The sequence below is a fragment of the Lontra canadensis genome, unplaced genomic scaffold, assembly GCF_010015895.1.
Source record: "Lontra canadensis isolate GAN:19392208 unplaced genomic scaffold, GSC_riverotter_1.0 scaffold108, whole genome shotgun sequence".
Lineage (NCBI taxonomy): Eukaryota > Metazoa > Chordata > Mammalia > Carnivora > Mustelidae > Lontra > Lontra canadensis.
The window spans coordinates 1,594,968-1,619,684 of record NW_022631102.1 but is presented as its reverse complement, the minus strand read 5'-3'; the positions used below and the strand labels follow the sequence as shown (position 1 = coordinate 1,619,684).

Genomic DNA, 24,717 nt, shown 5'->3' with positions numbered 1-24,717 from the left:
CTCTTTCAAATGAAATGCAAAAATCTTAAAAGAGCTTGTCTCTATCACTGTACCCTCATGAATTTTTATAAGTTATCATGCCCTAAATTGTATCACCCATGAATTTTTTTATGTGTGTCCTGTGACACTTGACCAAGAACTTTGTTCAGAGCTGTATCCCCAGGGCTTCAAACACTGCTTTACACAAAGTGGGTGCATGGTCCTTACTCTGTCGGGGAGCCACAAAGGACAAGTAGGAGGCAAAAGAGGGAGGGCTGCCATTAGGGGAGAATGCAGCTTTTCATGGGGATCCACTGGTTCCAGTGATGGCACAGGAACCAAAGAAATGGAGGAAATATTCTTTCCACAAATAGAGCTGAGAATGTTTCTGGGAAAGTTATTATTTGTATTGGGACATGTGCTTACTTCCGTAGGTCAGCCCTAAGGAGTGGCCGATGCAAGGCTGCGGAGAGGTCCTGGGTCTTTGTCACCCAGTCCTCCTGGCTCTCTTGTACTCTTTTATTGTCTGACTGTCTTTGCAGCCAGGACGGTGTCTGAGCCATTGGCCTGGGACCTAGAGCACTGGTCTCTGCCCTGGGAGGTTGAGCAAGCCATCTCCCCTGCCACAGTCTCCATGTCCCTGAGGCAATGACGCAAACACTTTACAGCTTACCTTGTATTGCTAGACCTCTTACCAAGAGCGTTTGCCTCCATTATTACCTCCTGTAACAAGGGACACCGTGAGGTCGGTGAGATTGGACGAGGAAACCTGGAAGGAGTGAGTCTCTAACTCTTGGCCATCTGTGGCCTAAGAAGCCTGTCATCTCCACGGTTCATTCTGGGGAGAACTGAGATGTGCGACTGCCCAGGGAAGGTACACTCTGCACATACGTGCTGGCTGTTCCCTGGGCATTACCTCTGCAGATCCCCACAGCAACTGTGAGTGACAGGTACTATTATTCCCATGTGACTGGTGAAGAAACTGGCTTTGAAAGATGTGAAGTGATTTGCCTAAGGTCACCCAGCACTCAAGGTCATGAGCCAGGGCTCAAATCCAAGGTTCAAATCCAGAACCCGTGCTTCTCTCCCACCACTGTTGTCTCCATAGATCTTGGCATGCATTTGAAACAGCAGGCTTTCCCAGCTTAGAGCAGAGTGGCCAGGGGAGAGGGCCTGCTACAGAGAGCCACACTGTCAGGATCTAGAAGGTCACCCAACAAAACATCCTATACCTATGCTTCTAAATCTAGACCTGGACTGACAATCTCCAGCACATCAGAGAATAGAACATTTCAATAGCTTGAGGCCATTGGGCGCAGAGTCCAACAGCCCTTTCTATCTCCATGTCCCACAAGGCTATCCCAATATTGCAGTGCATTATGAGAACTGATAGAAGGGTAACTATGGATCAAAGCTGAATTTTTCAGAACAGTGTGCTTAGGAAGGCTGGGAAGTCTGTGATCCATCTCAGAAGCAGCCCATCCACAATCATCCTGAAAGGATGCAGCACTTAGAAGAGAGAAGGGTGGTCACTGTCAGACCTGTACTGACTTTCTAACTGGACACTCTGCTGAGCTAAGCCCCAGGGGCTAGAAGGCGCCCCCCACCCTTACCCAGAATGAAAGGGATCCACTGGATCACTGGCTGTTGGATAGTTAGTAGTCTAGGTGCTTGGTGCTGTGCCAGGTACACAGCTGGAGTTCAATAAGTGTATAGTAACCACAGGCAGTAAAAATCAAGGATGCTGGCAGTGGGGGAGAGCCCACTGGAGGCCAATCTGGGAAGTTTCCATGGAAGAGGTGAGATGACAGGAAGGATTCAGGGGGACTGGGAAGCTGTTCTAGGCCAGAGAACAGCAGGAACACAGTCTCAGACATGCAAATTCATGAGCTTCCTGTTGGACCCTCCCTGAGGGCAATAATAGCCCCACTGGGGTGAAGAAGGGGACCAGAGTAGTGAACTAGAGCAGCAGCGCGCCTGCTCTGATCTCTGGGGTGCTGGGCAGTGGCCTGGAGAGTGGATCTGAAATGGACTTCGTATTTCCTGGCACCTCCAAGCATCCGTGGCCTACTTGGCCTACACGGGGGCCTGGCCCCTCCCCTTCCCTTGCCTCTGGGTATGACAAAGACCCCAGGTATCCCAGATTATCACACGCCTCTTCTCTGTGACTTTGCTCATTCTCAGTGCTCAGCTCTGGGTCAGCTCTCTATCCCTGACCACACACACCCCCCCTCCACATACACACACCAAGGCATTGCTCCTGGCCCCAGCACCTTCCACATGCCAGCAGAAGGCCATGGCTGTGAGCATGACGGTGTGGTGGCCAGGCCTTTCCTGCCCTGTCTGAACTAGATGTATGCAGAGAGTGCAGGCCTGGGGCTCGGGAGATCTCACTGCCACACGTGACAGAATTGGTTTAGGAATGCACTGGGCTGCGAGTAACAGACAGCCCAAACCATCACGGCTTCCACAAATAGGTGCTTATGTTTCCTGCACAAGGCCATTATTGCCCTCTGTGAGGTCCGGCGGGCGGCTCAGGGATCTCACAGCTCAGACAGTCTTCCTGCCCTTCTCAGCCTGGAATAGCTTCCCGGTCCCCCTGACTACTCCCTGTTGTTCCACAGTCTAGAAGACATCTTCTCAGGGCCATCTCAGGTACTTGAAGATTCTTTCTTCCTGGTGCCCACACTAGCTGTGGGGCAAGGACACGGGTCTGGGGCTGGGGAGAGCTGGGCCCCTTTCCGGCTCTACTGCTAACTAGCTGGGCTGCTGCAGACAAGCCACTTTACCTCTCGGAGGCTCCATTCCTTTCCTGCCCCCCAGCAATGAGGGTAGGACTAGATTGTCCTGGCTTCTCTCAGGGTGAGCTTCCTTCCTGACATGTGACTCAGCTCTGCCTATGCACACACCCAGCTTGGTAGATTTCCTTATGTCTCTTCAGCTTACGGAGACGAAGATAGAGCCTATCTTAATGTGAAGATAGAGAATTAGGAACATGAAAAAGGACAGAAGAAGGCATTCCAAGAATGACTTCCAGATGCAGACCGTGCCCTACCATTCCTTTCAAACCATGGAGCCATACATAACAGTGCTTTATTTTTGCTTTTCTCCTCATTCTACACTTCCTCCAACTTTTTTTTTTTTTTGCATGTAACATGCATACTTTGCCTCCCATTTTCCCATTTCCAGGTCTTTATAGTACCCTGATGTCATTTGACATAAGTGAAATGAAAATCTCAGGGTGAGGAGGGCCCGTGATATGATGGGCACTGGGTGTTACCTGCAACTGATGAATCACTGAACACTACATCAAAAATTAATGATGTAATACATGTTGGCTAATTGAATTTAAATTTTAAAAGCAGGAAAAAAATATATATATAAGAAAAGTTCAAAGTGTTTCTTTAATTCCAGCCTTTATGAAAGCCAGAAGCATCGTGAGTTAGTGTCAGCTTCATTTGCTATCTTTTGGCATTCCCTGAATCATTATTTAATGTTTGGCTTGATGAGAAAAGTGTTTAATTGGAAACCGCATCCCCCAGCTACTACTTTGGCCAATATGGAATGTTCTGAATTGTCTAAACCCGGTCTCTCAGCAATTACCCAAGGGTGAAACACTTCTGTGTGTCCTCCAGGTGTTTTCACAGCTGGTCTAGTTGACATTCATCAGGACGAAGAACTGAGTGCCACATGGTGTCCCAGCCTGGCCCCTGCCTACCCCACCAACGTAACCTCTCGCCCCTCCTTCTCTTGACACTTACCCAACTCGGCCAAGTTGTCCCTCATCTCTGAGCTCCTGTACGGGCTGCCCTTCTGCTTGAAAAGCCTTTCCACTCATACTGCCCTGGCTAGCTCTACTCACACGTTCAGACTCGGCATAAATAAACATCTCTTTCCCAGGAAGCTCTCCTGACCCAATCCCCCACATTGGGCTATGCCCAACCAGGGCTACCAGGATCTTGTGCTCACCCACATTTCAGATGAAGTGTATGAAGCACACATTTACGTAATGAGAATTTAGCCATGTCTCCTTGGCCAAAGAGGGAGAGAGAGAATAACATTTTATTGGAGCAGGGGAGAGAGAAAGGGAGAAGCAGATTCCCCGCTGAGCAGGGAGCCTGACTTGGAGCCTGATCCCAGGTCTCTGGGATCGCGTCCTGAACCAAAGGCAGATGCTTAACCAACTTTAGTCACCCAGGCACTCCAAGAGAATAACATTTTAAATAAGGTTGCCCTTAGCCCAGTGAACACTAGCTTGAGAGGGTGAGATGGAAGCCCCAGATGCACCTTAGTCCTCATGTGTTTTTACGGTGGGAGCATCTACCCTCTCTGGGTATGATGCTGGTGTTTAAAGACATATATGTCTCACAGAGCAGGAAATGTCCCAGACACAGCAAGACGGTTCACATGCTGCGGGACGAAAAAGAAAGAAAGAAAGAAAGAAAGAAAGAAAGAAAGAAAGAAAGAAAGACAGACAAGACATATCGACTACAAGAACTTATCTGTTAGGGAAGCTTTAGGACATGGGTTCAAATCCCAGCCTGCAGCAAACCAGCTGGGGTAGTCAAGTCACTGTTATCTGTTGACAGGTGTGTCTGCCCCTTTATAGGTTGGTTACCTTGAGGGCCACGTGCCCGGCTCGGTCTGTAGAGCATGACTCTTGCTCTTGGAGAATTCAAGCCCCACATTTTGGCACAGAGCTTACTTTAAAAAATATGTGGATTACCCCGAGGCTTAAATGAGATAACAAATGTAATGTATCCACAAGGTAGACTCAGGGACAGTTCGTGTTACTTCAGCCAATACCCCCCTCCTTCCTCCGAACCCCGAACCAGTGGCTTCCAGACGCCGCGGGCCGGGGTCTGCGCAGGACCACCAGGCACCTGCAGAGGCGAGGGAGCACTCCGGCTGCATTTGCGATGCTCCAGGCTGCAAGCGTCGCTGAGCTCGACCCCGGGCTGGGACCCAGGGTGCTTCCAGACCTTCAGCAGCCACACGCTGGCGTTTAGGAATTGGTCCCTGGGAGCTTTTGGGGCTTCGCCTCGCTCCTTCTCCAACCCCCCGTATAAGCAGTCCTCTTTCCCGATGGCATTTAGCTGAGTCCGTGTCCATCTCCCTCCTGACCGCGAGCTCCTCGAGGGAGTCGTGCCCAGCCCCCGGCTACCCAGGGCTGGAGGCAGGAAGGGTGACTGAATCCTCGAGTCCCGAGTCACCGTGAATCATGCCCACAGCCCCGGCCCTATAACCGCTGCCGCGGCTCGATTCCGTTCAGCGCGGTCCCGCGGGCGCGACCTCAACCTCGGCCCACAGTAGGCGTTCCACCAACATTGTAAGTGCCACCCCAGCAGTCGCACTCAGACCACCGCCCAGAGCCACACGCCGACTCTTTCGGGGAACCTGGAGCCCGCCGCCTGCCGCCCACCGCGCCGGGCCGTCGGGTCCGCGCCCAGAGCGCCGCCTCCTCCGCCAGAGACAGGACCAAGTCGCCCCTAGCAACAGCAGCCGGGCAGGCTTCCTCGGGCCGCGCTGATTGGCCGAGCTCCGGGAGGCGGCCGTGCCGTCACTTCCGGCATCCGGAGGCAGCAGAGGAAGCCGAGGGGCGGCCATCTTGGGTCCGTGAGGCTCTGAGGTACCGGGAGCGGCGGCGGCCGGCGGGTGGAGGCTGAGGCGGCAAGTGAACCGGAGGGAGCAGAGCAGCCGGGCGCAGGCGCCGCTTCCGCAGCCCCCTCCATGGTCGGCGCTCTCAGCCCGCGGCGGCCTGTCTTGCACTTCACCTTGTCCACATCCTCCTCGTCCTCGTCTTCAGGGGCAGCCGGCGGCGCTGTGTGGAGGCCCCGGCGCTGAAATCCGCGGTGCGACGGGCGAGGGCGGACGAGGAGGCGAAGGGGTCCGGGCCCGCGGGGCGCCCTGAGGCGCGGGGACGCCGGCGGGCCGACCCGCAGCCCGCCGCCGCCGGCCCGGCCCCGCCACCGCCGCCCGCGGGGCTCCTCGGCGCGGCCGCCGGGGCCGGGGGGAGCATGAGCCCCGGGACCCGCAGAGGGACGGCCCGGGCCCGGCCCGGGATCTAGACGGCCGTGGGGGAGGGGAGCCGCCCTCCGCGGCGCCGCTCCGGAACCGCAGGGCCCTCGAGGACGCGGTCGCCGACCCCCCCAAGGCCGCGCTGTTTTGTTTCACCGTCGCATTGTGCAGAAGCGAAGTGAAGTACAATGTCCACTCGGACCCCGCTGCCCACGGTGAATGAGAGAGACACTGAGAACGTAAGTGGCCGGGGCGTTCTCGGGGCCCGCCGGGGCCGGGCGTCCGCCGCTGCCCGCGGGAGGCGGGGGCAGCCCGGCCGGATCGCTTCCCGGAGGCGGCCGCCCTGCCGCGCGGGGCGTGCGGGCCGGGGCCGCGCCGTGGTGATCGCGCCGGAGTCTGGTTTGCTGGAAAGCCTGCGAGCTGCGGCCTGGCCGGGCGGTGACCTGAGGTCCGGGGAAGCCGCGGCGGGGAGGGGGGTGCCCGAGTGTGGGTCGCGGGTCCCTGCGGGTGTAGTGCTTGCTCCAAGCAGACCCCCGTGTAGGCCGGGCGCAGCCCGGCAGCTGTCAGGCTGGAGACGCTTGGTGGTGCCGACGAGGAGCAACTGATCGGGGCGAGGGGACTGTCCTTCGTGCCCGGTGTGTGAAGGTCTGGGACTAAGTTTAGTGACAGTCACTACGACTGATGGCCACTGAGGAGCCTCCGAGGGGCCTCAGGAGGAAGTGCAGAGCTGTTCGGAAGAGAAGTTTGCGGAGGGAGTAGAGACCGCGGCTAGGAGCAGTTTCCTTCCCGTGCAACGCGCTCCGAAGGGCCGGGGTGCAGGGAAGCCGCGCTGCCCCTCGCCGCCGGGCTGCCCCCCGCCGCCCCCCGCGGCTGGCTCCGGGCCGCGCGGGGTAGCAGGTTGGCTGAGAGGAGCCTTGGGCCCCTTCTAGCGCTCCCATCCATGATTCTGTAAAAGGGACCTTTGGTTTTCTTCTCGGAGGCCTTTTAAAACGGCCTTTAGGGAACGACAACTTGGGGAAATTCCTGAGGACAGATGTTCACCCGGCCCAAGTGCGTTCTGAGCTCTTCTCGCCCCGGGTCCAGAACTCTTCATTCTCGCTGGGGGACATCTGCAAAACATCCCGCCCGTAGCTCCTGAAGACACCTCACGGCCGTTCATGATCCGTGCTATGAGCTGATTCCTGGCAAGAAAATGCAGTCACTTAGGAAAAGCTTTCTTGCCCTGCCTGTTTCCACGCTTCCAACGATGTCCCGAGACTTTGTGGCCTCCTGGCATCAAGTGCCTTCATTTTGATCTTCAAAATGCCACTTGTTTGCTGGATAACTCTCCGGGGATTTAATCTGTTCCTGTAAACTTTGGTCTAAAGCATTCCTGTAGCGTATTAATGTAGAGTATTTGATGCTCGTTAGCCTGGTGAGTGAGTAGTCCAGTGGCATGTGTTCCTTCACCTGAGGTGGATTAGAAGGTTCCATAAAGAGTGAATAATACAGAATCATAGGCTAGGGGCGCCTGGGTGGCTCAGTGGGTTAAGCCTCTGCCTTCCGCTCAGGTCATGATCTCTGGGTCCTGGGATGGAGCCCCACATCGGGCTCTCCGCTCAGCAGGGAGCCTGCTTCCCCTCCCCCTCTGTCTGTCTCTCTGCCTACTTGTGATCCCTGTCTGTCAAATAAATAGATAAAATCTAAAAAAAAAAAAAACATAGACTAGGTGAGTCAGTGAGTTCATTCATTTTCTTTTTTTCTTTTTTCGACCCATATTTATTTATTTTTTCATGAGAAAGAGAGAGGCAGAATCAGAGGTGAGACTCTGTCTTACAACCCTGGGATCATGACCTCTTTTTGTCTATTATAATTAAAATAATCTTTTTGTGTTTGTCTCCTAAACTTTTCTGCTATACACAGAGCCCACTATTTTTTCTTTCTTTCTTTTTTTTTTTAAAGATCTTATTCTGTTGACTAGTTACTGGAATACATGTATAGATGAGGAGGCATTGGTATTAAGGGTATATGTTTCTTTTAGAGAACCTTACAAGAGATAAAGCACTTCTTCCAGCTTCATAGTGTATTACTTGGGCTGAGTTTTTTGTTTTTGTTTTTTTTTTTTAAGATTTTTATTTATTTATTTGACAGAGATCACAAGTAGGCAGAGAGGCAGGCAGAGAGAGAGGGGGAAGCAGGCTCCCCGCTGAGCAGAGAGCCGGATGAGTGGGGCTTGATCCCAGGACCCTGGGATCATGACCCGAGCTGAAGGCAGAGGCTTAACCCACTGAGCCACTCAGGCACCCCACTTGGGCTGAGTTTTATTGCCCCTCTTCACTCATTCAAATATTAGTTTTTAGTTATTTGGTTTATTACTACTGTGAAAGCGCTTTTGATTGTATATAATACCAAGATTTCTGTATCTGTAATTTAAAAACAATGAAGATATCAACATAAGTTTCAGTCAGATTCACCCATATATTTAATTTAGTTAATACTTATAGTTATTGCATGTTATCAGGGATAGGTCTGAAATAGAAACTGACAGGAATATAACATTCTCCTACCTCTTCAGAATCCCAAGTGGGAGCAAAACACAAAGGCTCAAATTAACTAAACATGTATAAAGAAGCAACACAAAATCTGTACAGAACTTACCAAACTCAACACCCAAAAACCAAAAAATCCAGTCAAGAATTGGGCAGAAGACATGAACTGACATTTCCCCAATGAAGACATCCAAAGACAGATGCTCAACAGACTGAGCCACCCTGGCCCACAGGGAATTCATTTTCTTATAGACCCTTGGAAGAACCTATTTCTGACTTAACCATTTTCCTATTCCTTGACTGCTCTGCAGAGTGAAGTAAGCAAAAAAGTGAGTTGATTAGCTTTGATCATTGACTTTCACCCAGAAAAGCAAAATCTTACATTGACCCAGGAGCAGGCACTCCATACTTTCCTAAATGAACTTAAGCCAAAAACGGATTTGTGATAATGAAGGATTTACACTAAATGAGTCTTTTTACTTTGATCTTTGGTGACTAAACTTTATTCTTTAAAAACAACATAGGGGGTGTCTGGGTGGCTCAGTGGGGTAAAGCCTCTGCCTTCAGCTCAGGTCATGATCCTGGGGTCCTGGGATCAAGCCCCGCATCGGGCTCTCTGCTCAGTGGGGAACCTACTTCCCTTCCTCTCTCTCTGCCTGCCTCTCTGCCTACTTGTGATCTCTGCCTGTCAAATAAATAAATAAAATCTTAAAAAAAAAAAAAAAAAGTAGAACGGGTGCCCAGATGGCTCAGTCAGTTAAATGCCTGCCTTTTGCCCAGTTCCTGATCCCAGGGTGCTGGGATCGAGCCCCACATTGGGCTCCCTGCTAGGTGGGGAGCCTGCTTCTCCCTCTCCTTCTGCCCTCCCCACCCCACTGTGTTCTCCATTGCTCAAGTCTGCGTGCTCGCTCTCTCTCACAGAAAAAAGTGTAGGATATGGAGTGTGCCTTTATTCTTGTGGAATGTATTTAATTGAATTTTTTACAGTGTTACAGTCAGAGATTTGTAGCACATCATTGCCTTAATTCACCATGCCCTGATTCATTTTTAAATTTGTATTAGAATGTTCTGGGAGTAGTTGTGTGTCTTTGACAGTGTGGTGCCCTTGTGTCAGTGTTACAGTCTGGCATATGCCATGTTACTTACCTGCCATTACTAAACTACTAAGTATTAGACTTCCCACCAGTTGGTGAGGATACGAGGAATGAATGGGAGCTCTCAGTTTTTGGAGCAGCTCTATTGTTAAAGTCAGGTCTGTTGAGATAGAATTCTTTTTTTTTTTTTAAAGATTTTATTTATTTATTTGACAGAGAAAGATCACAAGTAGACAGAGAGGCAGGCAGAGAGAGAGAGGGAAGCAGGCTCCCTGCTGAGCAGAGAGCCCGATGCGGGACTCGATCCCAGGACCCTGAGATCATGACCTGAGCCGAAGGCAGAGGCTTAACCCACTGAGCCACCCAGGCGCCCGAGATAGAATTCTTAAGCGTAAGGCTTGATGAGTTGTGACAAATGTACAGATATGTAACCACCATCGTAGTCAAGATATAGAACATTTTCATTGCCCAGAAAGGTACTTACCTTGTCGCCCTTTACAGTCAGTCCCTTCTCTATTCCCCCAGCTCTTCACAACCTCTGATTTCTTATGTGTCTCTAGGTTTATCTCTTCTGGAATGTTACGTAAATGGAATCTATATTCATGTTTGTGTGTGTATTAGTAATTCATTCCTTTTTATTGCTGAGTAGTAGTTCATTGTTTGTATATACAGTTTTTTAAAAAATAGAAGTTCTAGGGGGCGCCTGGGTGGGTCAGTGGGTTAAGCCTCTGCCTTCAGCTCAGGTCATGATCTCAAGGTCCTGGGATCGAGCCCCACATTGCTCTCTCTCTCTGCCTGCCTCTCTGCCTACTTGTGGCATCTCTCTCTGTCAAATAAATAAATAAAATCCTTAATAAATAAATGAGTAAATAAAAGTTTTAGGTTTCATTTCCAGTTACCATAAAGTGTTGTATTAGTTTCAGGTGAACAATATAATGATTCAGCACTTCCATACATTATCCAGTTAACGTAGAACAATTTTTAATCCATCCACCATTGATGGACGTTTTGGCTGTTATGATTAGAAGCTCTTTGTCTTTCCATTTACTAACGAGACTGTTTTGCTTATCCTGGGAATCTTACTTACTTATTAATTTTTTGGGTAGGTCCATGCTAGGCCTCCCAGTGTCGGACTTGAACTTACAACTCTGAGATCAAGAGTCAGACACTTAACTGACTGGACCACCCAGACACCCCTCCTGGGACTCCTATCTAAATTTTGAATAATTGGGTATAACTGTGATAGGAATGTGGCTTATAGATCAAGAGTCATGGGGCGCCTGGGTGGCTCAGTGGGTTAAAGCCTCTGCCTTCAGCTCAGGTCATGATCTCGGGGTCCTGGGATCGAGCCCCGAATGGGGCTCTCTGCTCGGCGGGGGGCCTGCTTCCCCCTCTCTCGCTCTGCCTGCCTCTATCTACTTGTGATCTCTGTCAAATAAATAAACAAAATCTAAAAAAAAAAAAAAGGAATCATAAGGGGCAGGTAATGTGCAAGAAGAATATCGTCTTCATCTCAGTACACTGTTTTCTTTTGTTTGATTTACAGATGTGAATATACACTTTTAGCTGCTGGGTATATAAAAGATAATACTGTTTAGGGTGCCTGGGTGAGTGGCCGACTCTTGATTTCTGTTCAGTGTCTGACTCTTGATTTTGGCTCAGGTCATGATCTCAGGGTCATGAGATGGAGCCCTGTCTTGGGCTCTGCACTCAGTGGGGAGTCTGCTTGAGATTCTTCCTCCTCCTTTCTCTCCCTCGCCCTCTGCTCTTTAACCCCACCTCTGCATTCTCTCTCAAATAAATAAATAAATAAATAAAATCCTTTTAAATAAGAGATAACACTTATCAAATCATTTTAAAACTCAAAATCAAATAATCTGACCTAGTGGAAATGGTGAGACTCAAGAAGTGACAGGAGCTGCTTGTGACAAAACTATTTAGTAGCAGTGCTTCTGCTAGACTCCAGATGTCTAGTTCAGTCCCCTCTGCCTTTTTTGTGTACCAAACTGTTCCTCAAAAGCTTACGTACTGGGTTGCCTGGGTGACTCAGTTAAGTGTCTGCCCTCGGCTCAGTTCATGATCCTAGAGTCCCAGTCCCAGGTTCACCTTCCTACTCAGCGGGGAGTCTGCTTCTCCCTCAGCCACTCCCCCTTGTTTGTGCTCTGTCTCAAAAAAATAATCTAAAAAAATAAAAGCTTTATTGTGTATTTACCCTAAAGATACAAATGTAGTGATCCAGAGGGGCACGTGTACCCGAATGTTTATAGTAGCAATGTCCACAATAGCCAAACTATGGAAATAGCCTAGGTGTCCATCAACAGATGAATGGATAAAGAAGATGTGGTATATATATACAGTGGACTGCTACGCAGCCATCAAAAGAATTGAAATCTTGCCATTTGCAATGACATAGATGGAACTAGAGGGTATTATGCTGAGTGAAATAAGTCAGTCAGAGAAAGACAGTGTGGGGGCTAGGGAAGGAATAAATGAAACAAGATGGGATTGGGAGGGAGACAAACCATAAGAGACTCTTAATCTCACAAAACAAACTGAAGGTTGCTGGGGGGTGGGAGGGTCAGGATAGGGTGGTTGGGTTATGGACATTGGGGAGGGTATGTGCTATGTATGGTGAGTGCTATGAAATGTGTAAGCCTGACTAATGTGTAACATACATTATATGTTAAAAATAATTTTAAGGGGTACCTTATGTTAAAAATAATTTTAAGGGGTGCCTGGTTGGCTCAGTGGGTTAAGTCTCTGCCTTTGGCTCAGGTCATGATCCCAGGGTCCTGGGATCGAGCCCTGTGTTGGGCTCTCTGCTCGGTGGGGAGCCTGCTTCCCCCTCTCTCTCTGCCTGCCTCTCTGCCTACTTGTGATCTCTATCTCTGTCAAATAAATAAATAAAATCTTTTAAAAAAAATTTTTTTAATTTGAAAATCTCTCTCAAAAAATAAAAATAAAAGCTATGTACTAATTACTCAACTAGAGAGATGTAGTTGTACCCAAATACAGTGTATAATAAAAATAAGACTTAAAAATTTTGTTACAGAAAATTTCAAATAGGCAGGGAGAATTTAGTGAGGTTTTTTTTTTTTTAAAGATTTATTTATTTGACAGAGAGAGAGATCACAAGTAGGTAGAGAGAGGGGTGAGGGAAGCAGGCTCCCTGCTGAGCAGAGAGCCCGATGTGGGGCTCGATCCCAGGACCCTAAGGTCATGACCTGAGCTGAAGGCAGAGGCTTTAACACACTGAGCCACCCAGGCGCCCCAGAATTTAATGAGTTTTTATCAGTGGTTTTCAACCAGGAACGATTTTGCCCCCTGGTGGACTTTTGATGGTGTCTAGAGACATTTTTTTTTTTAAGATTTTATTTATTTATTTGACAGACAGAGGTCACAAGTAGGCAGAGAGGCAGGCAGAGAGAGGAGGAAGCAGGCTCCCTGCTGAGCAGAGAGCATGATGCTGGGCTCGATCCCAGGACCCCGAGATCATGACCTGAGCTGAAGGCAGAGGCTTTAACCCACTGAACCACCCAGGCGCCCCTCTAGAGACATTTTTGATTGTCACTACTGAAGAGAGTTTACTGACTAGGAATGCTGCTAAACATTTTATAATACACAGGACAGGACCCCTTCCTCCTCTAACAAGAACAACAAAATATCTGGCCAAAAATGTCAATAGTGCCAGGGTTGAAAAACCCTGGTGTATAGTTAGCTGTCCATGTACTCAACATCAACAGCTCAGTAGCCAGTCTTACTTCATTTGGTTTCTCCCCAAGAAACAAATTCAGTACATCATACCACTTCACCTCTAAAGCTTTTAGAAGAGATAAAACTACTATTTTTATAAAAATTGTAATTATAATCCCTTTATCATAATTTCTTCATATCAAATATCCAGTCAGCCTTCAAATTTCTTCAGTTGTTTACTTTTTTATTTTTTAATTTTTAAAAAAGATTTTATTTATTTGAGAGAGAGAACACGCACAGGTGCATGTGAGAGAGAGAGAGCTCGCGCAAGCAGGGGCAGAGGCAGAGGGAGAGGGAGAAGCAGGATCCTGCTGAGTAGGGAGCCAGACAAGGGGCTCAGATCCCAGGACCCTGGGATCATGGCCTAAGGTGACCCAGGTGACCCAGGTGCCCCAGTTACATACTTTTTTAACACTTTGTTCAAACTGGAATCTCTTGGGTCCGTATCTTACAGTTAACTAATATGTGAAATTAGATAAATGTTGAAGGCAACAGAAAAGTTTATGTTCTAGTTTATGTTCTGCAGTTGACTTTTATAGAGCCAGGGTCAAATTCTGTTTGAACACTGGTAAAATTAGAAATGTAGTTTCCACCTAAATTTTAAAACATATCACACTTTGGGGGCACCTGGGTGGTTCAGTGAGTGAAAGCCTCTACCTTCAGCTCAGGTCATGATCCCAGTGTCCTGGGATCGAGCCCTGCATTGGGCTCTCTGCTCAGCAGGGAGTCTGCTTCCCAGCGTGGCACCCCCACACCGCCGCCTGCCTCTCTGCCTACTTGTGATCTCGGTCTGTCAAATAAATAAATAAATAAAATCTTTTTTAAAAAAGATCACACTTTGTAAGCCTGGATTATTTGCCAAAGTACCAGAGGCCCCAGGGCTTTGCCAATTATTTAACAGTTCCTTGTGTGTGTGCAGCGTGTACTTACTTATTGTTAATGCAGACAAGCCATCAGAGTTTGTCTCTTTAGTGTTCTTGTTTAGTCAGCTATAGGGTATATGACACTGTTATTAACCTGTTCCAGTTTGTGCCTACTTTGTGTATGATACTGTGCTGGGTGCCTTAGAGGATATGCCTAGGAACCATATTGCACCTGCTCTTTAGGATGCCTCAGTCCCTGTAGAAAAAAACACCCTGAGCTCTGTGAAACTAGTCTAATAAACTCTCAAACTGGAGCAAGCACCAGTATCACCTGGTGGCCTTGTTAAAGCTCTGCTTGTTGGGCCCTACTCCCACACTCTGATTCTACAGTTAGCTCTGCTCTCTCTTTCTTTCTTTCTTTCTTTCTTTCTTTCTTTCTTTCTTTCTTCTTTCTTTAAAGATTTTATGTATTTATTTGACAGAGAGAGCAAGAGAGCACAAGCAGGCAGAGCAGCGGAGGGAGAGGGAGAAACAGGATCTCCACTGAGCAGGGAGCCCAATGCGGGGCTGGATGCCAGGACCCTGGGATCACGACCTGAGCTGAAGGCAGTCGCTTAACCAACTGAGCAACCTAGGTGCCTAAGTTCCATGAGTTTTTAAAGTTGGTTCTTTGTAAGAAAGTGTGATTATCGAGTATAAAAATAGTTACTGTTTGTTGATCACATACTGTACATCAGGCAACAGTACTAAGTATATGTATTTCATTTAAAATATATAGTATGATTTCATTTAATCTGCCTTTTAACTTCCAAGCATAACTATCTATTGACTAAAGCTGTCTGGGCCTTTTTAAAAAAGTTGATCTCTCTCTTTTTTTAAGATTTTATTTATTTATTTGCCAGAGTGGGTCGGGGGAGCTCGGGCACACAAGCAGAAGGAGTGGCAGACAGAGGGAAAAGCATACTCCTTGCTGAGCAAGGAGCCTGACGTGGGACTTGATCCTGGAACCTGGGATCATGACCTGAGCTGAGGGCAGACACTTAACCGACTGAGCCATCCAAGTGTCCCAAAAGTTGATTTCTGAGAATAAATATTTTTTTACATCTAAGTATTTTGAGAAAACATCTTAGAGACTTAAATTTGAGGGTTATTTTGTTTGTTCTGTATGTAAAAAGGTGAAAGTGGAAATTGGCAATGAGCAGACTATAGGTCACTTTGATTATTTATATAGTACATGATTATTTACATTGTAATTACTTGTAAGAGATTTATATACAGTTTAATGTCAGTTAGTGTTACCTGTTCTCTTTAATTTCTGGATTCTAAGTAAGATATAGCCAGATTTTATCCCTGGAATTTCTTTTCAATCTGGAAGTAAGCCAGGGATTGCAGCCCTTTCTGATCACCATGGGGAGGTCTAAAGCAGAGAACCCTTGTCTCAGTGTGTGTGGGGGGCTGATGGCCATGTGGAGGGGGCTGGGGGAAGGGGGAAAAGAAAAACTATTGTCCCACTTCCATTTTATTTTTATGTATTTCTAAATATTTTTAAAAAGATTTTATTATTTATTTGAGATAGAGTGTGTGTGCAAGGGTAGGGGGAGGAGCAGAGGGAGAGGGACAAGCAGACACCGTGCTGAGAGTAGAACTTGATGCCGAGCTCGATCCCACGACCCTGAGATCATGACCCGAGCCCAAACCAGGAGTCAGACACTCCAGGCACCCCAGTACTTTTGTTTTCTTTCTTTTTTTTTTTTAAAGTAAACTCTACCCCCAACATGGGGCTTGAACTCACATACAGCCCTGGGATTAAGGGTTGAATGCTCTACCAGCCGAGCCAGCCAGATACCCTATCTCCCCTCCACTTTAAACTATCAAATTAAACCTGAAGGAGAGAACAGATCTCTTCCCTGTGACTATCCCAGCTTTAGTGTTATTTTACACAAGAATTTAAAGAATGTGCTTGGAGTTGGTCTGCAAGTAGTAATGAGTTTGTGCTGACCCGTATACACCTGCTTATACAATAATTGGGATGGCGAAAGTTGGCACTGGGAGCAAGGATTTTTTTTTTTTTTTTTTTGAGTCTTTATCTTCAATGTGGAGTTTTTCAGCCCTGGTTAATCTGACATAATCTTATGTGGACTAGGTAAGGCATTTTGTAAGTGGGTTACACGGAATCTTGGTGTTCAGAGTTAAAATTTGAACAGAGCAGGAGGTGTTTTGGTTGTATTTGTTGCTAATAGTTAGGCAGTTGCATTTGGGTGGATGCAATGGGAGTTTTTATTATGGACATTTCACATGAAAATGTATATTGGTAGAATTTAGTATAAAATTTGAATAAACTGAACCTAAAGTTTTATTCTAGAATTTTAGATAACCCCATTCTTTATGCAGTAGGTACCTTTATGACTTCATTGACTACAATAGCACATTCTAGCTTGAGAATCCTGGAGATGAGTCCACTTAGAACCATTCCCTAACTCAGCCTTCTGCTCTGAGAATTGCCAATCTTTATCCAGAATAATTTAAACCAGGGCAATCAACTTTTGTTGTTGAAGGCATTTGAGGTGTTTTTGATTGCATTCTGTTCATGTACTTTCTTTCCTTTTCTTCGCTCCCTTGCTAGCCCTTGCCTATTCCTAGGCCCTCCTTGGTACCCATAGGCATGAATTAGCTCTATTAGTGGAATGGACTAAAGGAGTTTTCTTCTCTCAAAAGAAGGTTGACATCTAGACGTTACAGATATTTAATGATAAAGAACCTTCCACATACCATGGTAATGTATTCCAGGTTTTTTGTTTTTTGTTTTCATTTCTGTTAACTTAGTTCAGGTGTCTTGTTTTAAGATTTTATATGTTTATTTGAGAGAGTAAGAGCACGAACAAGGGGATGGGGGCATGGACAAGCAAACTCCCCTCTGAGCAGGGAGCTCGAAACAAGGCTAGATCCCAGGACCCTGAGATCATGACCTGAGCGGAAGGATGCTAAACTGAGCCACCAATCCGCCCCAGTTCAGGTTCTTTATATTAATTTCCTGCTTATTGTATAGCGGTTCTTAATAGTGCTGTGGAACAACTGTGGAACTCCACAACTTAGTAGTATAAAACAACGGCCATTTTATTACCCTCACAGGTTGTGTATAAGGAATTCAGACAGGGATGGCTTATCTCTGTTTTTCTATGTGGGATTTACGTTCTGAGGATCTCAAAAGGATAGGGGGATTTGAACAGCTGGGCTGGGAGATCTACATCCTAGATTGCTTCTTCACTCACATATCTGGCACCTTGGCGGAAGGCTGGTCTCAGCTGGGACTCTTGACAAGAGTTTCTGCAAGGGCTACTCCATCATGGAGGCAGCAGTATGATCAGACTTCTGAGGTTGTTCAGCGTTTCATAAAAGACAGAAGTTGCCTGTCTTTTATGACCTAGCCTCAGAGGGGACATACTATCACTTTTGTCATTTTTTCTTGGTTAAATCTGTCACAACTACCCAGATTCAACAGAGGGGACATAGACTTTAACCTTGTAATGGGAAGTGTGTCAAAGACATCGGGTTCATGTTTTCAGATCACTGTAATAGTAACTCTTTGGGTTTGTAATCCAATTTAGCATTTTATTGTGTGACCTTGGACAAGTTACTTAAATTCTTTGTTGCCCCAGTTTGACCTCACAGGCTGTTATAAGAATAAGGCCTTCTGTGCTCTGGCCTCCCTTCCCTCTTTGTTCTCATCTCCTACCTCTCTGCACCCACTACACCCATAGACCCAAGAGTCTAATTGCTGTTCTGGGAACACACCAGGAACACTTCATTTTGAGGGCCTTGGCATTGCCCTTCTCTTTGAACACATTTCTTCCAGATACCCTCATGACTGACTTTCTCACCTCCTCTTAATACATACCGCCTCTGGTTTAATCACCTGTGGCTCTCCCAGTCTCCCCAACCCTGATCTAGTTTTTCTTTTCTCCATTGCAGTTGTTACTTCCTACATCCCATATTATTTACGTGTTTCTTATGTAGTGTGTGTTTTGTCAGTTTCCTCTAGTATAGGGAAAGCCCCACAGGGATAGGAGTATTTGTTTTGTTTACTGATGTAACAAATACCTAGAATATGCTTGCCATTTATTAGAGGTGATCAACAAAATATTGGTTGAATTAGTGATTAAATGAGACGATGTGGCTAAAGCATTTGAAACAGTGCCTGTTACATAGTAAGTAACAGTTAAATGTTAACCATTGTTACTGTTGATGGTTACTGGTCTTCTCATCTCTGTCCCTGTGTCCGTAGCCTCTCCCCTCTGTAGTTATTCTACTGAGAGCATCTCCTCTCTCCCTTCTTAAAACCTGAGACAGCTTTCTTAAAGGGAGGCTTGATGATAGTGTCTGGGCTTGGAAATGGAGAGAAAGATGGTAGTGTAAGACTGGTTGAGGGAGTGATTATGAAGACATGCCTGAGGTAGAGTGGACAAGATGTGGAGCAAAAAAAAAGGAACAAAAACAAAGCATACAAGAAGTTGGGATTTGGAAAGGAAAAACAAGCCTTCAAATATAAGTAACTCAGGCGGTTAAGTGTCTGCCTTCCACTCAGGTCATGATCCCAGAGTCTTGGGATAGAGTCCCGCATCCGGCTCCCTGCTTAACAGGGAGTTTGCTTCTCTGCCCCTCCCGTGGCTCATGCGCTTTCTCTCTCTCTTGCTCACTCTCTTTCTCTCTAGGTAAATAAATAAAATCTTTAAAAATATATATATATATATGTAACTTAATCATGACCAAGTTAATTCACTCTCTGTGCCTTAAAAATATTTCACTTTTTTTATGTTGAGATATAATTGGCGTATAAAACATATTCGTTTATTAGTATCAGGTATACAGTGTAATGATTCAATATTTGTATTGATTGTGAAGTGATCACCACAGTAAGTATAGTTAATGAATGATTAACATTCATCACCATGCATAGTTAAAATTTTTTTCTTGTGATGAGAATTTTAAGATCTACTCTCCAAGCAACTTGCAAACATACAATACAGTATTATTATCTAAATTCACCATGTTGCACAATTACATGTGTAGTTTTTTTTTTTTTAATCCAAGGGAATAACACCATCTACTCGGGGTTGTTGTGATTGAAGAAAATAACACCGATAACGTGCTTGGCCCAGTCCACACCACTTCATGGGCATTCTGTGGATGTTAATTCCCTCTTAAGACAGTTTCTATAGTGTTATTCTAAATAACTGGATAATCTAAAGTGTTTGGTTTAGTATTCAAAGCTCTTGATATACCTTTCTAGCTTTATTTCTAACTGCTCAACTGTATAACCTTAATACCCAGCCAGACAATTCTGCTTGGCTATTTGTTTACCCAGAGATCTCACACCTGGTGGTTGCCAGGTCCTGTGTTCTGAGACTGCGGAGGGACATCACAGTCTAGTACTTTAGTGTAGGGATTAACTAAGCTAAGGGTTGGGGATAGAAAGGGGAACAAGGCAGAAAGGACTGTCTAACCATGAGCATAGAGATAAGTTGCTAGCTAGGGATTGCCACTTGTTCTAGTTACTGTGCTCCAGGTTAGTTCTTCAGCTGGGTTAGGAGTGCCCAAAAGCTTTGGCACCATGCTTCATTTCATCCCTTTGTAGTGCCTGGCACTTAGTTGCTTAGCCTGCAGTTAACTGGTCAAAAGCTACTGAGTGAAAGTTTTCTTTAGCCACAATTTATTTTGCCTTACAATCCTTCTGAGTAAATTATTTTTCAGTCCATTTCATTATTATGATAATTTACCTGTTTTACCAGTAATAGTAGTTTATTCAAAGTGAAACCAGTTTCACTGAATTTATGGATATGAGCAATAATAGTTCACCATTTCTGTTTTTCATATTCTTAGAAACTTCTTGTAAATTCAGCTGCAGAAAGTCACGTTATCTTTGGTCAGTGTGAGCTCCTTCTCTTGTTTTATTTACTTTTCTTAAGTCCCATATATCGTTTCCCATATCCCTCCAAGAGTGACTGTTCTTTGTTTAATACATTGTAATGTGTGTATATGTATGTGCCCTTACAAAGTGTACATTGGCCCTTCATGTAAATACAGCATATGTCTCATCCATGCATCTGATCTTTTCTGACCACTGGCTAGCACACTCTGTGGGGTGCATCTGTCTACCATACTTGACATATCTGCTCTCCAGGGTTAGGCATTCCACCTCCTGCAGCCACAAAAATGCTATAGTGAATATCTTCATGTGTGTCTGTTATAGAGCTGTGTGGGAATTTCTTGGGATATATAGCTAGAAGTGGACTTGCTCTGTCACAGAAAATATAGATAGGGCCAGAAGTTGCCCTTCTGGATGGCTACATCAGTCCACACTCCTGTGAGTAGTGCAGAGTGTCCCTGGTTCCTGGCACCATTTAGCATTATCCAGTTTTAATTTTTTGTAAGCCTGTTACATGTAATGCAATAGCTCATTGTTAACTTGTATTTCTGTATGATTTTTATTAGCTCCATATATTCCTTGGCCTTTGGAGTGTTCTGTAATTGCTCTTTCTCCTCTGTCCATTTTTCTCTTGGGTTGTTGTCTTTTTCTTATTGATTTTTAGGTATTCCTTCATTTTCTAGATGTTACTCTGATATAGGCTTTATTTTATTTATTTTTTAGGGTTTTTTTGTTTTTGTTTTTTTTTAGATATTTTATTTGAGAGAGAGAGAGACAGAGCAAGCATGAATAGGGGGAGGGGCAGAGCTAGAGGGAGAAGCAGACTCTCCACTGAGCAGGGAAGCCTGACATGGTGTCCAGTCCCAGGACCCTGAGATCATGACCTGAGCCAAAGGCAGATGCCTCACCTACTGAGCCACCCAGTTGCCTTCTGTCATCTTTCTGTAATGCCCTTCATTGAACAAATCCTTAATTTTGGTGTTACCAACATAAACTTTTGCCTTGTTTTTGTGCTTTTGATTTGAAGCTATACTTAAATACCTGGATCACAAGGATATTCTCTTTTATTTCATTTCTTAACCTTTTATCGTTTTACCTTTCATGTGTATATTTTTAATCCCTCTAGACCAAGCGTGCCTTTGCATATGGTGTCAGGTAGGGACCTAGTTTTACTTTTCTTCATAGGCTTATGTGTGAACAGGTTTTCCCACTGGTTTATAGGTCCCCTTTCATTGTATCTTATATTCCCACATACTTATATCTTACAGTTTTGTATTGTGGTGCATAGGGCTGTTTTTCCATTGTGCCCATACCCCACAGGTTTTCTGTTCTTTTTCATGACTGTGGCTTTGTAGTCTATCATGTGAGACCATATAGTATTTGTCTTTGACTTATTTCACTATCTGTATATATATCTTCTCTATTGAACTTCTTATTTTGAAATAATTATAGACTTAGATAAAAATTGCCAAAGTACTACAGAGTTCATGTATGCCTTTCACCCAGCTTCCCCTAATGTTAACACCTACATAACCATGATTCAGTTGTGAAAGCCAGAAAATTGATATTGGTTTGACAGTGTTAATGATGATGATTATAGAATTTATTTGAATTTTTACTAGTTTTTCTTCAGGGTTCTTTTTCTTTTCTAGGATCCAGTCAGAGATCCCACATTATATTTAGTTATTGTGTCTCCTTAGTCTTCTCCAATTTGTAATGGTTCCTCTGTCTTTATCTTTTATGCTCTTGACAGTTTTTTTTTTTTTAAAGAGAGATAGTACCCGCACACCAGTGGGGGAAGGGACAGAGGGAGAGGGAGAGAATCCCAAGCAGACTCCCTGCTGCGTGCAGATCCTGCCGTGGGGCTCAGTCTCACGACTCTGAGATCACAACCTGACCTGATATCACCAGTCTGTCACTTAACTGACCGTGCCACCCAGGCACCCCTGCACTTGACAGTTTTGACAAGTACTGGTCAGTTATTTTGTGGAATGTCTCTCAATTTAAGTTTGTCTGATGTTCTTTCACAGTTAGATTAAGATTATATATTTTTGGCAAGAATGTCCAGAAAAGATGTCAGGTCTCTCTCAGTGCAATGCTATTAGAGAGTACATAATAGAAATATGTTTTGTTATGCTTATGCTAACTAACCTTGTTCACTTTTTGTTTCTGAGCCTTTTTTTTTTTTAATCTCTTTTGTCAAGGCTGACCTGGCAATTATTCATCCACGTAAACTTCAGAGTAAGATTAAAATTATACAAAAACTTTAAAAAAATTGATTTGGAAACTACTAACTGGAAATTTTAATTGAGATTGCATTGAACCTGTAGATTAATTTGGATAAAATTTTTAGTATGCCAGGGCATGGAATTTCCATTATTTGAGTATCTTTATGTCTTTTATTAAAAATTTAAAGCTTTCTCCAGAGAGCTTGTGTACTTGATTAAGGTAGTTTCTACCTGCTTTATACTTTTTATTGATATGATGGATGGTTATTTTTTGTTAAATGTTGTGGCAGGCTACTACAGGTGTAGGTTGATCTTGTATCTTACCAGACTCTTTCACAAGTTCTAGTGGTATTTCTGATTCTGTTGGTTTGTAGGTAGATCATGTCATCTATAGACAATGACAGTTTTATCTCTTTCCTTCTGATTCTCACATCTTACAACTTTTTTCTTTCCTTAAAGTACTGGCCATGACCTTTAGTATTATGTTAAATAATAGCAATGATAATAGGCAGCTTTGTCTTGTTTCTAATTTTAAACAAAGGATTCTTAAGTATCTCCACTTAGTGTAGTATTTACTTAAGGTTTTTGGTCCATGATTTTTTTTTTTAAGATTTTATTTATTGGAGAGAGGTTGAGAGAACGAGTGGGAAGGGGGCCAGAGGGAGAGATATACCTCCTGCATAGCAGGGATCCTGATGTGAGATTTGATCCCAGGACCGTCGGATCATGACCTGAGGTGAAGGCAGACACTTAATCACCTGAGCCACCCAGTCACATTGGTCCATGATTTTTATCAAATTAAGGAAGTTCCATTCTGTTTCTTTTCTACTAAAAGTTTCTTAAATCACAAATTGTTTACTCTTATCAAATTTTTTTTCTGTAAATGAAATAATCGCCCCATTGCTTTCAAAATGGAATTTGATTTTATAAGTATCTCTAAAGTACAAAATACTTGGGGGACAGCCCTTTTTTTGTCACACTTTAGCTTTGTAGATTTTTTTTACATTTGAAAAACCTGCCCTGTGTTATGGAGGTAGCTTGTTTTTTAGGGATTGGAAAGGATGTGTGGGTACATGTCTTATGTTTTACAAAAGGGACCAAGCTCTGTTCAGGAGGAGTTGAAACAGTGTAAACTTGTTGTTTTAAACTCTCAAACCTGATTTTTTCCCCCCAGTTTTATTGAGAAGTAATTGATATAGATCACCTTATAAGTTTAAGGCATACACCAGAATGGTTCAATTTATGCACATTGTGAAATGACTCACAGTACATTCAGCTAACACCTGTCTTATTTAAATAAAAAAAGGGTGCCTGGGTGGCTTAGTGGGTTAAGCCTCTGCCTTCGGTTCAGGTCATGATCTCAGGGTCCTGGGATCGAGCCCCACTTCGGGCTCTCTGCTCTGCATGGAGACTGCTTCCCCACTCTCTCTGCCTGCCTCTCTGCCTACTTGTGATCTCTCTCTCTCTCTTTCTGTCAAATAAATAAATAAATAATTTTTTAAAAATGCAGTGAAAAGAATGAAGAAGTTAATGAAGGGAAAAAAATTCTCTTTTTAATGAGAATTCTTAGGATTTACACTTTTAATGACTTTCCTATGTATCATACAGCAGTGTTAGCAGTAATAACATCCCTTATTTACTGTATAACTGGGAGTTTGTACCTTTTGACCATCTTCCTCCAATTCTCCCTTCTCCTCCCTATAACTTCTGGTAATCTTAAGTATGATCTCTTTTTCTAGTAGCCTTTGTTTGTTTTCTTTCTTTTTTTTTTTTTTAAGATTTTATTTATTTGACAGAGAGAGAGATCACAAGTAGCAGAGAGGCAGGCAGAGAGAGGGGGGAAGCAGGCTCCCCACTGAGCAGAGAGCCTGATGCAGGGCTTGATCCTAGGACCCTGAGACCACCACCTGAGCCAAAGGCAGGGCTTAACCCACTGAGCCACCCAGGCGCCCCTGTTTTTGTTTTTTGTTTTGTTTTACAGCTTTTGTATTTCACATGTGAGACCGTATAGTATTTGACTTATTTCACTTAGCTTATTGCCTTCAAGATCTATCCATGTTGTTGCAAATGGTAGTATTTCCTTGTTTTTTATGGCTGAATAATACTCTGCTGCATATATATACCACAGCTTCTTTATCTTGTCCAGTGAAGGACACTCAGTTTGTTTCCCTGTCTTGACTGTTGTACATAATGCTGCTATATGCAGGAATCTTTTTGAGGTAATGTTCTTGTTACCTTCAGATATATACCCAGAAGTAGAATTGCTGCATCAAATTATTGATATCGAATTATCGAACCTTTTACTTTTTTGAGAATTGTCCATACTGTGTT

The 24,717-nt window shown here is 44.8% G+C and overlaps 1 protein-coding gene across 6 annotated transcripts in view; it reads left to right on the top strand.

Moving 5' to 3' along the window:
- Positions 1-6,059: 6,059 nt before the first annotated feature.
- Positions 6,060-24,717, top strand: part of MARK3 (microtubule affinity regulating kinase 3) — a 123,074-nt gene continuing 104,416 nt past the window's right edge. For 2 of the 6 annotated variants that reach the window (XM_032839626.1, XM_032839627.1), the window contains exon 1: positions 6,062-6,236. In XM_032839626.1, coding sequence (XP_032695517.1) covers positions 6,186-6,236 — 51 coding nt within the window. In that variant the 5' untranslated portion in view covers positions 6,062-6,185. Of the gene's footprint in view, positions 6,237-24,717 lie in introns of all 6 variants that reach the window. The other 4 variants (XM_032839628.1, XM_032839625.1, XM_032839630.1 and 1 more) reach the window with 4 other exon arrangements.